At 43.8% G+C, this 17,750-nt stretch overlaps 1 protein-coding gene across 1 annotated transcript in view; it reads left to right on the top strand.

The window, feature by feature from the left end:
- Positions 1-17,750, top strand: part of CFAP58 (cilia and flagella associated protein 58) — a 47,654-nt gene that overhangs the window by 11,687 nt on the left and 18,217 nt on the right. The window contains 6 exon segments of the mRNA XM_075288005.1: positions 11-172; positions 1,219-1,365; positions 3,095-3,235; positions 5,528-5,751; positions 10,980-11,091; positions 13,347-13,451. Coding sequence (XP_075144106.1) covers positions 11-172; positions 1,219-1,365; positions 3,095-3,235; positions 5,528-5,751; positions 10,980-11,091; positions 13,347-13,451 — 891 coding nt within the window.

The following is a 17,750-nucleotide window of genomic DNA, read 5'->3' as shown; positions in this document are numbered from 1 at the left end:
TGTCTTCCAGGTCCTACAGCACATGGAGGATATCAAAGTGCGGGAGATGCAGATCTTTGACTATAAGAAAAAGATCGCTGAAGCGGAAACCAAACTGAAACAGCAGCAGAACCTGTACGAAGCTGTGAGATCCGACCGCAACCTGTACAGCAAGAACCTCATAGAAGCCCAGGTGCGTGCTACTAGGGTGTATCAGCAGGATAGGCCAACGCTAGCCGACCCATGGGCCCCCACTGGTCCTGACCATGACAGGGTTGGTTTAGTGCTGCATCCCCTTAGAAGGACATGTTCACATGGCAAAAAATACACTCAAAACTTTCAAAACTGCCCTGGATTCCTTCTATGGGACACAGGCTGCAGTACTCACAACCACCACTAGTAAAAGTGAGCACTGCAGCTCGCACCGTCCCAGGGAAAGCGCTGCGGTTTCAGCTGTGATTCTGACGCAGAAACTGCGGCATGATTGAGAAGGATGTCACCTCAAATTCCTCCGTGTGAACAAACCCTTAAAGGGTTTTCAACTCTGATTGCACATCCTGAGTGTACAGACAGCGGCTCTGTTCTCGGAGCGGACACTGCAGTAAATCAACGCAGTGAACCAATCATTCTTCAGCTAGGTGTGGGTCCCAGTGGTCGCCAATGATTATGAAGTTATAGGAGTACCCCTTTTATTTTTAGATCCAGCATTAGCCCCTGTTTGCCCGGGCATTAGATCCAGCATTTGCCCCGGTGCCCTCTTTACCCAGGCATTAGATCCAGCATTAGCCCCCGGTGTCCCCTTTACCCAGGCATTAGATCCAGCATTAGCCCCTGTTTGCCCGGGCATTAGATCCAGCATTAGCCCCCGGTGCCCTCTTTACCCGGGCATTAGATCCAGCATTAGCCCCCGGTGCCCTCTTTACCCGGGCATTAGATCCAGCATTAGCCCCCGGTGCCCTCTTTACCCAGGCATTAGATCCAGCATTAGCCCCCGGTGTCCTCTTTACCTCGGCATTAGATCCAGCATTAGCCCCGGTGCCCTGTTTGCCTCAGCATTAGATCCAGTATTAGCCCCCAGTGTCCTCTTTACCTGGGCATTAGATCCAGCATTAGCCCCGGTGCCCTGTTTGCCCGGGCATTAGATCCAGCATTAGCCCCTGTTTGCCCAGGCATTAGATCCAGCATTAGCCCCCGGTGCCCTCTTTGACCTTTATCTTAATCTTGCCCTCTTCTTCACAGGATGAAATAACCGAGATGAAGAGAAAGCTGAAGATCATGAACCACCAGGTGGACCAGCTGAAGGAGGAGATCACCTCCAAGGAGGCCGCCCTGGTCAAGGTGCACCTGGATCACCAACGTCTGGAGAAGGAGAAGGAGGCTCTGAAGGTCCGTGCCCTCTCTATAGGTCACTTCTTATGTTTGCGTCTTGTCTAAGGCCAATCCAGCTTTAGACTGAAGAGTCTGTTTGCTAAGGATACGCTAAAAATTGTCAGCTAGCAATTCTATAGCAACCAGTGTATCTGACATCTAAAGCTCAAGGGGCAATAAAGGAGCTGTGCGGGACTTACGTACTGACGGCTTATTCTTAGGACAGGTGGTCAGTATTTCATCGGTGGGACTTCAGGACCCCTGACTGTCAGCGCTGGTCAGGAGGTTTGAAGCCACTTCCCTGTGCCAATGACTTCAAGTCCTGGACAACCCCTTTAACACTGGCCTGACATTCACATCTAGGACTCTCATTTACTGAGAAAATAGGGGTTCAGGGACCCTGGTTTGACAATCCAAAGTGGCTGGTCATGGCCAAGGTAAAGGGGAGAAGGAGAGAGCAGACTTAAAGGTAAAAAAAAAGCTACTTTTTTCCAAAAACAGCGCCACCTTTGTGCACAGGTTGTGTGTGGTATTGCAGCTCAGCCACATTCACTTCATTGTATCTGAAATGCATAATGAGGCAGCCATGTCCCTCTAATATTGTATTATGGCCGACCAGTACATCCGACCCCAATGATTTTGATGAAAAAAAGGTAATTTTTGATAAAAGTTGCACATCACTGCGTGTCTCACAGCACCTTGTCCTCTGCCTCTTAGGCCCTTGTCAGAGATTCATTGCATCAGTGACAGATTAGCGATCGATCGGCTCAGTCAAGGGACGATTGATGCGTTGCAGCCGATCTCCCCTTCATTTGTCAGGCCTGTCATATTCAGTGAGAATCTACAGCGGCCGCTCCCCAGAGTACAAGGTGCTGCCAGCGCGCACATCTCATCTCCTCTGACATCTCAGGGATCCGCCGCCGCCGTCAGCCTGACATCCGCGCTCCTGCAGCTCAATTATTTAGCAGGGAAAGTGTCCAAATCTCAGCAGCCACATCCGTCACCGCCCCAGGCAGTCCTGTCCCTCACCCGAATTATCCCATGACGCAGACACACTGACCGCAGTGAATTGTCTCCGTCCTCCCGGATAGCTCAATGCTACAAATGACACACTGTGGGGGTCCCAATTTTTGGATCCCTGCTGATCTTCAGTTAGTGACCTATCCATAGAATAGGTCATCAATTAACGTCCTGGAAATTCTCTTACAAATCTCATATTCATTGCATAGTATAGCGCCGCCTGGTGTTCAAAGAATATATCAAAGTGCATGACCACCAGATGTCCGCAGCCAGGTATCTGCATGGCAATAGAAACAGCTTTGCGCCCCACTTGTCAGGGAAGGAGCCCCAAGTACCAAGCACAAGCTCTATACAATGTACGGCGCTGGGCTATGGCGTCTGCAGCCAGCTGATCTGTAGGGGTCCTATCCTGTGTGTCTGATCCCCACCGATCATATACTGATGACTTATCCACAGGATAGGTCAAATCCCAAAAAAACCCTTTAACAGATTTAGGATAATCCCTTTAATTGTATCATTGGTCCCTTTTCTGCTTGCCCAGATTATAATAGGTCAGACATTGCCTTACAATGTCATTGTCTATAGGTGGCACTAGAGAGTCAGGTTCCTTCTTTCTACCATTTGCATGAAGGATTGGGATCATCTAGTCGCAGGGGTCTCTTATTCTTTGCCCCCAGCCCATATAATGGGGGTGTGACTCTACATTATACGTCTTTTTCTATCACAGGCCGAGCTGCAGAAGATGAAGCAGCAGAGCATTGAGGCCAAACAATTCATCGAAAACCAGGAGGCTGAAGAGCGCAAACTACTGAAGATCATCTCCGATGCCGACGCCGAGCGACTGCGGCAGAAGAAGGAGCTGGAGCAGGTACATGGTCATTTCGGTCGGGTCGTCCGCAGACTTGTATACATTTCTATGTAGAGACAAAAGTGAAACAGGTTTTTCTATAATTTTGTACATCCCCTTTAACTGTGTAGCTAAAGAGGATGTGCAGGTGTACTCTAGTATCTGGTCAGATAGCTGGTGCATGCAAACCCACCCTTTTGTTTCCAAGGATTAACTTTCCCACCACTTCCTATGACAACACCAAAGTTGTCATGTAGCGTTTTATGGCATTTTCCAGGTTTTTGCATTGCAGGAATATCCTGTAGCAGGGAGAGTTTCTCCACCACAGACCACCAGGGACCCTCACAAATTACTAAGACCATCCAGCACAGATGCCTGTGGTGTTTGTGCTCCATTATAATGAATAGGGGTAGAGAAAGCAACAACTTTGGCATCTCTCCAGTCTCCAAAAAAATCCATTCTCGTTCATTTTTTATATAATATGCATGGGAAAAAAATCCAATCCTCCCATGTGAGCTACACCTGACGGGGTTAAACTCCAAGTCCGAACCTGTTGGCTGAACGGATGTAAAATTCAGAAACAATTGATTTTCCCTACGTGGTAAATGTTACACGAACGCAAAGTCAGACGGTTAGCGGCTCCTGTACTGAAACACTTGACTGGACTGAAGACTTCAGGGCATATGGATGAACATTATCACAAAGGAAAGGGTTAAAAGGGACACAAATGATTCAGATCCGTGGGGATCCTGTACCGATCCTGAGTTATATCCTGTATTATACTCCAGAGCTGCGCTCACTATTCTGCTGGTGCAGTCACTGTGTACATACATTACATTACTTATCCTGTATTATACTCCAGAGCTGCGCTCACTATTCTGCTGGTACAGTCACTGTGTACATACATTACATTACTTATCCTGTATTATACTCCAGAGCTGTGCTCACTATTCTGCTGGTGCAGTCCCTGAGGACATACATTACATTACTTATCCTGTATTATACTCCAGAGCTGCGCTCACTATTCTGCTGGTGCAGTCACTGTGTACATACATTACATTACTTATCCTGTATTATACTCCAGAGCTGCGCTCACTATTCTGCTGGTACAGTCACTGTGTACATACATTACATTACTTATCCTGTATTATACTCCAGAGCTGCGCTCACTATTCTGCTGCTACAGTCACTGTGTACATACATTACATTACTTATCCTGTATTATACTCCAGAGCTGCGCTCACTATTCTGCTGGTGCAGACACTGTGTACATACATTACATTACTTATCCTGTATTATACTCCAGAGCTGCGCTCACTATTCTGCTGGTGCAGTCACTGTGTACATACATTACATTACTTATCCTGTATTATACTCCAGAGCTGCGCTCACTATTCTGCTGGTACAGTCACTGTGTACAGAAATTACATTACTTATCCTGCATTATACTCCAGAGCTGCGCTCACTATTCTGCTGGTGCAGTCACTGTGTACATACATTACATTACTTATCCTGTATTATACTCCAGAGCTGCGCTCACTATTCTGCTGGTACAGTCACTGTGTACAGAAATTACATTACTTATCCTGCATTATACTCCAGAGCTGCGCTCACTATTCTGCTGGTGCAGTCACTGTGTACATACATTACATTACTTATCCTGTATTATACTCCAGAGCTGCGCTCACTATTCTGCTGGTGCAGTCACTGTGTACATACATTACATTACTTATCCTGTATTATACTCCAGAGCTGCGCTCACTATTCTGCTGGTACAGTCACTGTGTACATACATTACATTACTTATCCTGTATTATACTCCAGAGCTGCGCTCACTATTCTGCTGCTACAGTCACTGTGTACATACATTACATTACTTATCCTGTATTATACTCCAGAGCTGCGCTCACTATTCTGCTGGTGCAGTCACTGTGTACATACATTACATTACTTATCCTGTATTATACTCCAGAGCTGCACTCACTATTCTGCTGGTGCAGACACTGTGTACATACATTACATTACTTATCCTGTATTATACTCCAGAGCTGCACTCACTATTCTGCTGGTACAGTCACTGTGTACATACATTACATTACTTATCCTGTATTATACTCCAGAGCTGCGCTCACTATTCTGCTGGTACAGTTACTGTGTACATACATTACATTACTTATCCTGTATTATACTCCAGAGCTGCGCTCACTATTCTGCTGGTACAGACACAAGATGCAGGTGTTCCCATGCCAGTGGGATGTTATACGGACATGCTTCTGACCTCCTTTATGATTACTACATTATCACTGTATATAGGTGATCGGTGAGAGGGATATGCTGGGCACGCAGCTGGTCCGGAGAAATGATGAATTGGCCCTGTTGTATGAAAAAATCAAAATCCAGCAATCCATCCTGAACAAAGGCGAAAGTCAGTACAAGCAGAGAGTGGAGGACATCCGACTCCTCAAACTGGAGATAAAAAAACTGAGACGGGAGAAAGGAATCCTGTCCAAAACGGTGGCCAATGTGGAAGATCTCAGGTATCAAGACCGTCATGGTGGCCTTGTCTTGTCTGTCATCTTTACTGACTTATAATTAATGTAATTACACTCCAAAGAGCCAAGATAAGCAAAGTGGTAAAACTAGAGCTATAACACTAACTGATAACTAGAGATGAGCGAGTAGTATTCGATCAAATACCTCCCCTGCATAGTTATTGGTGTAAAAAAGCGCCAGGGAAGGTGGGAGGGCATCGTATTTTTACTGCTTTTACCGCGTGGTATTCGACTGAGTACACCAATAACTGCAGGGGAGGTATTCGATCTAATAATTTCCTTTTAGGAATAAGATTATAACTACTATAATACTACACCTATATACAAGAATATATCTACTATAATACTACTCCTATGTACAAGAATATAACTACTATAATACTATTACTATGTACAAGAATATAACTACTATAATACTGCTCCTATGTACAAGAATATAACTACTATAATACTACCTCCTATGTACAAGAATATAACTACTATAATACTACTCCTATGTACAAGAATATAACTACTATAATACTACTCCTATGTACAAGAATATATCTACTATAATACTACCTCCTATGTACAAGAATATAACTACTATAATACTACTCCTATGTACAAGAATATAACTACTATAATACTACTCCTATGTACAATAATATAACTACTATAATACTACCTCCTATATACAAGAATATAACTACTATAATACTACTCCTATGTACAAGAATATAACTACTATAATACTATTACTATGTACAAGAATATAACTACTATAATACTACTCCTATGTACAAGAATATATCTACTATAATACTACCTCCTATATACAAGAATATAACTACTATAATACTATTACTATGTACAAGAATATAACTACTATAATACTGCCTCCTATGTACAAGAATATAACTACTATAATACTACCTCCTATGTACAAGAATATAACTATGAGAAAAAATTCCAAAAAGGATTCAAACAAAGTTTGAAGGATCTGCAGCTCAGAGGAGGTTAAAACTCAAAAAAACTTTATTTCATACTTTTAAAAGGACTCACCCCAAGTGGGTGAATACATTCAGAGGTTTAACAACAGAACATAGTGAGAAAAAGATAGAAAAATGTGGAAATAAAACCAAAAACCGCTGACGCGTTTCGGGACAGATTTTTAGTGTCCCTTAATCATAGCGGAATACAGCCTACACAATGTGTTGCCTCGATCTCTTATATACTACTGACTTTAACCCAGTTTAGAACACTTAATTGTCTAATCCCCATCAGCCTTCTACATGTCGGTAAAAAAACTCCACCCGATAACTTTTACAATGCCGGTAAATAACCCCAACCCATAATAAAACACCCTAACAGCCAGGCTGTTAGGGTGTTTTATTATGGGTTGGGGTTATTTACCGGCATTGTAAAAGTTATCGGGTGGAGTTTTTTTACCGACATGTAGAAGGCTGATGGGGATTAGACAATTAAGTGTTCTAAACTGGGTTAAAGTCAGTAGTATATAAGAGATCGAGGCAACACATTGTGTAGGCTGTATTCCGCTATGATTAAGGGACACTAAAAATCTGTCCCGAAACGCGTCAGCGGTTTTTGGTTTTATTTCCACATTTTTCTATCTTTTTCTCACTATGTTCTGTTGTTAAACCTCTGAATGTATTCACCCACTTGGGGTGAGTCCTTTTAAAAGTATGAAATAAAGTTTTTTTGAGTTTTAACCTCCTCTGAGCTGCAGATCCTTCAAACTTTGTTTGAATCCTTTTTGGAATTTTTTCTCATCGTTTTGCTCCAAGAGGTCAAGGAGAACAGGGTCGTGCACCACAGGAGGACAGGTGAACGGAAGATAGGTGAGCTACTTCTCTATATTTTTTCTAAAAGTGTTTTAAGAATATAACTACTATAATACTACTACTATGTACAAGGATATAACTACTATAATACTGCTCCTATGTACAAGAATATAACTACTATAATACTACTCCTATGTACAAGAATATAACTACTATAATACTACTCCAATGTACAAGAATATAACTACTATAATACTACTACTATGTACAAGGATATAACTACTATAATACTGCTCCTATGTACAAGAATATAACTACTATAATACTACTCCTATGTACAAGAATATAACTACTATAATACTACTACTATGTACAAGGGTATAACTACTATAATACTGCTCCTATGTACAAGAATATAACTACTATAATACTACTCCTATGTACAAGAATATAACTACTATAATACTACCTCTTATATACAAGAGTATAACTACTATAATACTGCTCCTATGTACATGAATATAACTACTATAATACTGCTCCTATGTACAAGAATATAACTACTATAATACTACACCTATATACAAGAATATAACTACTATAATACTACCTCCTATGTACAAGAATATAACTACTATAATACTACTCCTATATACAAGAATATAACTACTATAATACTACCTCCTATGTACAATAATATAACTACTATAATACTACTACGTACAAGAATATAACTACTATAATACTACTCCTATGTACAAGAATATAACTACTATAATACTACCTCCTATGTACAAGAATATAACTACTATAATACTACTATGTACAAGTATATAACTACTATAATACTACTCCTATATACAAGAATATAACTACTATAATACTACTCCTACGTACAAGAATATAACTATTATAATACTGCTCCTATATACAAAAATATAACTACTATAATACTGCTCCTATGTATAAGAATATAACTACTATAATACTACTCCTATGTACAAGAATATAACTACTATAATACTACTCCTATATACAAGAATATAACTACTATAATACTACTCCTATGTACAATAATATAACTACTATAATACTACTCCTATATACAAGAATATAAATACTATAATACTACCTCCTATGTACAATAATATAACTACTATAATACTACTACGTACAAGAATATAACTACTATAATACTACTCCTATGTACAAGAATATGACTACTATAATACTACCTCCTATGTACAAGAATATAACTACTATAATACTACTATGTACAAGTATATAACTACTATAATACTACTCCTACGTACAAGAATATAACTATTATAATACTGCTCCTATATACAAAAATATAACTACTATAATACTGCTCCTATGTATAAGAATATAACTACTATAATACTACTCCTATGTACAAGAATATAACTACTATAATACTACTCCTATATACAAAAATATAACTACTATAATACTACGCCTATGTACAAGAATATAAGTACTATAATACTACCTCCTATGTACAAGAATATAACTACTATAATACTACTCCTATGTACAAGAATATAACTACTATAATACTACTCCTATGCACAAAAATATAACTACTATAATACTGCTCCTATGTACAAGAATATTACTACTATAATACTACTCCTATGTACAAGAATATAACTACTATAATACTGCTAATATGTACAAGAATATAACTACTATAATACTACTCCTATGTACAAGAATATAACTACTATAATACTACCTCCTATGTACAAGAATATAACTACTATAATACTACTCCTATGTACAAGAATATACCTACTATAATATTACTCCTATGTACAAGAATATAACTACTATAATACTACTCCTATGTACAAGAATATAACTACCATAATACTACTCCTATATACAAGAATATAACTACTATAATACTACCTCCTATGTACAATAATATAACTACTATAATACTACTACGTACAAGAATATAACTACTATAATACTACTCCTATGTACAAGAATATAACTACTATAATACTACCTCCTATGTACAAGAATATAACTACTATAATACTGCTCCTATGTACAAGAATATAACTACTATAATACTGCTCCTATGTACAAGAATATAACTACTATAATACTGCTCCTATGTACAAGAATATAACTACTATAATACTGCTCCTATGTACAAGAATATAACTACTATAATACTACCTCCTATGTACAAGAATATAACTACTATAATACTACCTCCTATGTACAAGAATATAACTACTATAATACTGCCTCCTATGTACAAGAATATAACTACTATAATACTGCTCCTATGTACAAGAATATAACTACTATAATACTACCTCCTATGTACAAGAATATAACTACTATAATACTGCCTCCTATGTACAAGAATATAACTACTATAATACTACCTCCTATGTACAAGAATATAACTACTATAATACTGCCTCCTATGTACAAGAATATAACTACTATAATACGGCTCCTATGTACAAGAATATAACTACTATAATACTACCTCCTATGTACAAGAATATAACTACTATAATACTACCTCCTATGTACAAGAATATAACTACTATAATACTACCTCCTATATACAAGAATATAACTACTATAATACTACTCCTATGTACAAGAATATAACTACTATAATACTACTCCTATGTACAAGAATATAACTACTATAATACTACTCCTATGTACAAGAATATAACTACTATAATACTGGTCCTATGTACAAGAATATAACTACTATAATACTACTCAAATGTACAAGAATATAACTACTATAATACTGCTCCTATGTACAAGAATATAACTGCTATAATACTGCTCCTATGTATAAGAATTTACTATAATACTGTTAATAATCCTGTTGTTTATGTTGCTGATGATATTGGTCACATATGGCGGGTATATTTATATGTCGCCCTCCTGCCCGCGGTATATTTTTAGCGTCTCCTCCTCTCATACAGTTACATTTTGTGGTGATGATATTTGGCTGCAGTTCACATTCTGTGAGAGGTGTCAGAGGTAAAGCCTTGTCTTTAATAATTCATCTTGCTTTGCGGATTCCTCTTTGCTCCGGCTGATAATTGGCTTCTCCCCCTCCCGTCCTCTTATATTCTGGTGTCAGGCGGGCGCTGCACGAGCCCCTCACCCCCAGGACCTTGTTAGCGGCAGCTTTTTACAGCAATAAGTGCAGAATTATTTGTGCACCAAGTAGATCTGCATCCCTGCCCTCTGTCCTGCCGCAACGCATCAGCCTGAGAGCCGGCAATGTGACTGCAACGAATGCAACATGTGAACTGGCTTGTATTCATAAAGAGCCCCTCCTATAGCAGGACTCCCCCCCCCCCATATACCCTTTATGATATGTAATAACTGATGGTCTATGGTTGTGTCCAGGCGGGAGGTCTATCACATGCAGAAGGAGCTCCTGAAGGAGCGGACACGTTGCAGAGCGCTGGAGGAGGAGCTGGAGAACCCCATGAATGTCCACCGATGGCGGAAACTGGAGGTAATTACTGAGAAGAATGGACCACGCTGATCTTCATGGTTGAGGAATAGAATGGTAGCGCTGCAGTGAAGACCGACACCTCACATAAGAGAATAAGGAACACTAAATATAAAAGTTTTGAGTCTGGCAGAGACTTTGTGTCCGATGTGTTACACAGGATGGGTCTTAAGGGGAGGGATTTAGCAATCAAATATTAGCATAAGCCCCACCCCTTATATTTAGAATAATCTATACACAACAGTGAAGGAAGGGGGGATAAAAAGAAGGACCCCAGGAAAATCTAGGGGCGCAGGAAATAAGGAGACATCAGGAAGGAAACTGATACAGAAACATGAAGGAGAAGCCGAGGATCATGGGAAGGGAAACCTCTTTTTGTCTTTCTATAAATTGGGGGAGGGATTGTCCACATGGAATCTCTTTACTGCTAGAATTGTGCATCCCTTTAAGAACCAGTGCAACTAGATGATACTGTTATGGGGGATCTGTAGATGACACTGTTATGGGGGATCTGTAGATGACACTGTTATGGGGGGATCTGTAGATGACACTGTTATGGGGGATCTGTAGATGACACTGTTATGGGGGATCTGTAGATGACACTGTTATGGGGGATCTGTAGATGACACTGTTATGGGGGATCTGTAGATGACACTGTTATGGGGGATCTGTAGATGACACTGTTATGGGGGATCTGTAGATGACACTGTTATGGGGGATCTGTAGATGACACTGTTATGGGGGATCTGTAGATGACACTGTTATGGGGGGATCTGTAGATGACACTGTTATGGGGGATCTGTAGATGACACTGTTATGGGGGATCTGTAGATGACACTGTTATGGGGATCTGTAGATGACACTGTTATGGGGGATCTGTAGATGACACTGTTATGGGGGATCTGTAGATGACACTGTTATGGGGGATCTGTAGATGACACTGTTATGGGGGGTCTGTAGATGACACTGTTATGGCGGATCTGTAGATGACACTGTTATGGGGGGATCTGTAGATGACACTGTTATGGGGGGATCTGTAGATGACACTGTTATGGGGGATCTGTAGATGACACTGTTATGGGGGATCTGTAGATGACACTGTTATGGGGGGTCTGTAGATGACACTGTTATGGGGATCTGTAGATGACACTGTTATGTGGGGGTCTGTATATGACACTGTTATGGGGAGATCTGTAGAGGACACTGTTATGGGGGATCTGTAGATGACACTGTTATGTGGGGGTCTGTATATGACACTGTTATGGGGAGATCTGTAGATGACACTGTTATGGGGGGATCTGTAGATGACACTGTTATGGGGGATCTGTAGATGACACTGTTATGGGGAGATCTGTAGAGGACACTGTTATGGGGGATCTGTAGATGACACTGTTATGGGGGGATCTGTAGATGACACTGTTATGGGGGGTTTGTAGATGACACTGTTATGTGGGATCTGTAGATGACACTGTTATGGGGGAATCTGTAGATGACACTGTTATGGGGATCTGTAGATGACACTGTTATGGGGGGATCTGTAGATGACACTGTTATGGGGGATCTGTAGGTGACACTGTTATGGGGATCTGTAGATGACACTGTTATGGGGGATCTGTAGATGACACTGTTATGGGGGCTCTGTTGATGACACTGTTATGGGGGGTCTGTAGATGACACTGTTATGGGGGATCTGTAGATGACACTTATTGGGGATCTGTAGGTGACACTGTTATGGGGGATCTGTAGATGACACTGTTATGGGGGATCTGTAGATGACACTGTTATGGAGGATCTGTAGATGACACTGTTATGGGGGATCTGTAGATGACACTGTTATGGGGGATCTGTAGATGACACTGTTATGGGGGATCTGTAGATTACACTGTTATGGGGGATCTGTAGATGACACTGTTATGGGGGATCTGTAGATGACACTGTTATGGGGGATCTGTAGATGACAATGTTATGGAGGATCTGTAGATGACAATGTTATGGGGGGATCTGTAGATGACACTTATGGGGGGGTCTGTAGATGACAATGTTATGGAGGATCTGTAGATGACAATGTTATGGGGGATCTGTAGATGACACTTATGGGGGGGTCTGTAGATGACACTCTTATGGGGGATCTGTAGATGACACTGTTATGGGGGATCTGTAGATGACACTGTTATGGGGGATCTGTAGATGACACTGTTATGGGGGATCTGTGGAGGGTATTAGTAACGCTGTTTATCTATATTTGCCCCCCATATCAGGCCAGTGACCCCAGCACCTACGAGCTGATTCAGAAGATTCACACCCTGCAAAAACGTCTCATCAGCAAAACGGAGGAGGTTGTGGAGAAGGAGCTGTTGCTGCAGGTGAGCGCCATCCTTTACCTCGCCATTGTTATCCGTCTGGATTATTAGACGTTCAGCAATAGATATCAGCCCTGTCGCTTCTCTCGCCTGACTATGATATCTTTTCATCTTACGTTCCGCTACGCCTCTGCTGTAACACAAAGACTGCGGTGTGTAGGGCAGGGGGGGAGGGGGGGCGTTCTCACCACAGCATACTGTCAGGATAATTGTGTAGCCGGGAACTGTATATAACGTCCTACAGTATATACTAATCATTTCTATTGTACCGAACAGATGGGAGAGAAGGGGTTAAAAGCAGAATTAAAGGGTTAAAGCCAAGATTAAAACGAAAAAGTCGAGACGGGAGAGCTTAAAGTTTGGGGCATAATTCTCTGCCTGTCGGATAATTGACGCTCTCGCCATCGCCGATTTCCTTTGAAGTTGTCAGGGATTTTTTTCCTGAAGGACGTCATACACAGTCTGGCCTGTAGATGGCGCAAGAGATCAACAGATGAGAGTAAAGCAGTCTCTAGAGAGTCTGCAGATTGGAGATGGGATATCAATGCACTCTATCAATTCTTATGCAAACTCTTCCCGATCCTGGCGCTCCGGCAGACTTAATTGTACCATTTATGTCAGCGGGGGGATGTCGGCAAATTGTATTTTCCTTGTTTTTGTTTTTTTCCTTTGTTTTGTGTGTATTTATTGATACTCCATTTCCCACTTAAGGTAATACTAAAGATTTTCTGAAGGAGTTTAAAGGGAGACCGTTCACGAGCTGGTGATGCCATAGGCACTGAGATCTACATCAGCGCCTCACAGCAGCACTGAGTATTTAAGGGGAGGTGTTTTACAGACTTCTGGGTGGTCAGACTGAGCACAGGGCTATGGAAATGGAGACGGCTAGGAGGATTGAGATCTACAAGGTCCACAGCAGCACAGAGTATTTCAGGAGGGGAATAAAGACAAGTGTGAAGTCGCAGAATGAGGGTTAAGATTCCCGTATACCTGTCATAGCTACTCATTCGGCCAGCAGCTATTCCTTATAACTGCCCATGGACATAGACACTTGGGAAGAGAGAGAGCTGCTGCAGTGGTGAGAGACTGTGAGAGACTGCGAGACCTGCTGCAGTGGTGAGAGACTGCGAGAGTTGCTGCAGTGGTGAGAGACTGTGAGAGCTGCTACAGTGGTGAGAGACTGAGAGACTGCGAGAGCTGCTGCAGTGGTGAGAGACTGAGAGACTGCGAGAGCTGCTGCAGTGGTGAGAGACTGTGAGAACTGCTTCAGTGGTGAGAGACTGCGGTGAGTGGTGAGAGACTGTGAGAGCTGCTGCAGTGGTGAGAGACTGTGAGAGCTGCTGCAGTGGTGAGAGACTGTGAGAGCTGCTGCAGTGGTGAGAGACTGTGAGAGCTGCTCCAGTGGTGAGAGACTGAGAGCTGCTGCAGTGGTGAGAGACTGTGAGAGCTGCTGCAGTGGTGAGAGACTGTGAGAGCTGCTGCAGTGGTGAGAGACTGTGAGAGCTGCTGCAGTGGTGAGAGACTGTGAGAGCTGCTGCAGTGGTGAGAGACTGTGAGAGCTGCTGCAGTGGTGAGAGACTGCGAGAGCTGCTGCAGTGGTGAGAGACTGTGAGAGACTGCGAGAGCTGCTGCAGTGGTGAGAGACTGTGAGAGCTGCTGCAGTGGTGAGAGACTGCGAGAGCTGCTGCAGTGGTGAGAGACTGTGAGAGACTGCGAGAGTTGCTGCAGTGGTGAGAGACTGTGAGAGACAGCGAGAGCTGCTGCAGTGGTGAGAGACTGTGAGAGACTGCGAGAGCTGCTGCAGTGGTGAGAGACTGTGAGAGCTGCTAAAGTGGTGAGAGACTGTGAGAGACTGCGAGAGTTGCTGCAGTGGTGAGAGACTGTGAGAGCTGCTGCAGTGGTGAGAGACTGTGAGAGCTGCTGCAGTGGTGAGAGACTGTGAGAGACTGTGAGAGTTGCTGCAGTGGTGAGAGACTGTGAGAGACAGCGAGAGCTGCTGCAGTGGTGAGAGACTGTGAGAGCTGCTGCAGTGGTGAGAGACTGTGAGAGACTGCGAGAGTTGCTGCAGTGGTGAGAGACTGTGAGAGCTGTTGCAGTGGTGAGAGACTGTGAGAGCTGCTGCAGTGGTGAGAGACTGTGAGAGCTGCTGCAGTGGTGAGAGACTGTGAGAGCTGCTGCAGTGGTGAGAGACTGTGAGAGACAGCGAGAGTTGCTGCAGTGGTGAGAGACTGTGAGAGCTGCTGCAGTGGTGAATGACTGTGAGAGCTGCTGCAGTGGTGAGAGACTGTGAGAGACTTCGAGAGTTGCTGCAGTGGTGAGAGACTGTGAGAGACAGCGAGAGCTGCTGCAGTGGTGAGAGACTGTGAGAGCTGCTGCAATGGTGAGAGACTGTGAGAGACTGCGAGAGTTGCTGCAGTGGTGAGAGACTGTGAGAGCTGTTGCAGTGGTGAGAGACTGTGAGAGCTGCTGCAGTGGTGAGAGACTGTGAGAGCTGCTGCAGTGGTGAGAGACTGTGAGAGCTGCTGCAGTGGTGAGAGACTGTGAGAGACTGCGAGAGTTGCTGCAGTGGTGAGAGACTGTGAGAGCTGCTGCAGTGGTGAGTGACTGTGAGAGCTGCTGCAGTGGTGAGAGACTGTGAGAGACTGCGAGAGTTGCTGCAGTGGTGAGAGACTGTGAGAGCTGCTGCAGTGGTGAGAGACTGTGAGAGCTGCTGCAGTGGTGAGAGACTGTGAGAGCTGCTGCAGTGGTGAGTGACTGTGAGAGACTGTGAGAGCTGTTGCAGTGGTGAGAGACTGTGAGAGCTGCTGCAGTGGTGAGAGACTGTGAGAGACTGCGAGAGTTGCTGCAGTGGTGAGAGACTGTGAGAGCTGCTGCAGTGGTGAGAGACTGTGAGAGCTGCTGCAGTGGTGAGTGACTGTGAGAGCTGCTGCAGTGGTGAGAGACTGTGAGAGCTGCTGCAGTGGTGAGAGACTGTGAGAGCTGCTGCAGTGGTGAGTGACTGTGAGAGACTGTGAGAGCTGCTGCAGTGGTGAGAGACTGTGAGAGACTGTGAGAGCTGCTGCAGTGGTGAGAGACTGTGAGAGACTGCGAGAGTTGCTGCAGTGGTTAGAGACTGTGAGAGCTGCTGCAGTGGTGAGAGACTGTGAGAGCTGCTGCAGTGGTGAGTGACTGTGAGAGCTGCTGCAGTGGTGAGTGACTGTGAGAGACTGTGAGAGCTGCTGCAGTGGTGAGAGACTGTGAGAGACTGCGAGAGCTGCTGCAGTGCTGAGAGACTGTGAGGGCTGCTGCAGTGGTGAGAGACTGTGAGAGCTGCTGCAGTGGTGAGTGACTGTGAGAGCTGCTGCAGTGGTGAGTGACTGTGAGAGACTGTGAGAGCTGCTGCAGTGGTGAGAGACTGAGAGCTGCTGCAGTGGTGAGTGACTGAGAGACTGCGAGAGCTGCTGCAGTGGTGAGTGACTGTGAGAGACTGTGAGAGCTGCTGCAGTGGTGAGAGACTGCGAGAGTTGCTGCAGTGGTGAGAGACTGTGAGAGCTGCTGCAGTGGTGAGTGACTGTGAGAGCTGCTGCAGTGGTGAGAGACTGTGAGAGACTGCGAGAGTTGCTGCAGTGGTGAGAGACTGTGAGAGCTGCTGCAGTGGTGAGAGACTGTGAGAGCTGCTGCAGTGGTGAGTGACTGTGAGAGACTGTGAGAGCTGCTGCAGTGGTGAGAGACTGAGAGCTGCTGCAGTGGTGAGAGACTGTGAGAGACTGCGAGAGTTGCTGCAGTGGTGAGAGACTGTGAGAGCTGCTGCAGTGGTGAGAGACTGTGAGAGCTGCTGCAGTGGTGAGTGACTGTGAGAGACTGTGAGAGCTGCTGCAGTGGTGAGAGACTGTGAGAGCTGCTGCAGTGGTGAGAGACTGTGAGAGCTGCTGCAGTGGTGAGTGACTGTGAGAGACTGTGAGAGCTGCTGCAGTGGTGAGAGACTGTGAGAGACTGTGAGAGCTGCTGCAGTGGTGAGAGACTGTGAGAGCTGTTGCAGTGGTGAGAGACTGTGAGAGCTGCTGCAGTGGTGAGTGACTGTGAGAGCTGCTGCAGTGGTGAGTGACTGTGAGAGACTGTGAGAGCTGCTGCAGTGGTGAGAGACTGTGAGAGACTGCGAGAGCTGCTGCAGTGCTGAGAGACTGTGAGGGCTGCTGCAGTGGTGAGAGACTGTGAGAGCTGCTGCAGTGGTGAGTGACTGTGAGAGCTGCTGCAGTGGTGAGTGACTGTGAGAGACTGTGAGAGCTGCTGCAGTGGTGAGAGACTGTGAGAGCTTCTGCAGTG

This window comes from Leptodactylus fuscus, chromosome 10, assembly GCF_031893055.1.
Source record: "Leptodactylus fuscus isolate aLepFus1 chromosome 10, aLepFus1.hap2, whole genome shotgun sequence".
In the NCBI taxonomy this organism is placed as follows: domain Eukaryota; kingdom Metazoa; phylum Chordata; class Amphibia; order Anura; family Leptodactylidae; genus Leptodactylus; species Leptodactylus fuscus.
The sequence above is the reverse complement of the archived record's forward strand: the minus strand, read 5'-3'. Positions and strand labels throughout refer to the sequence as shown.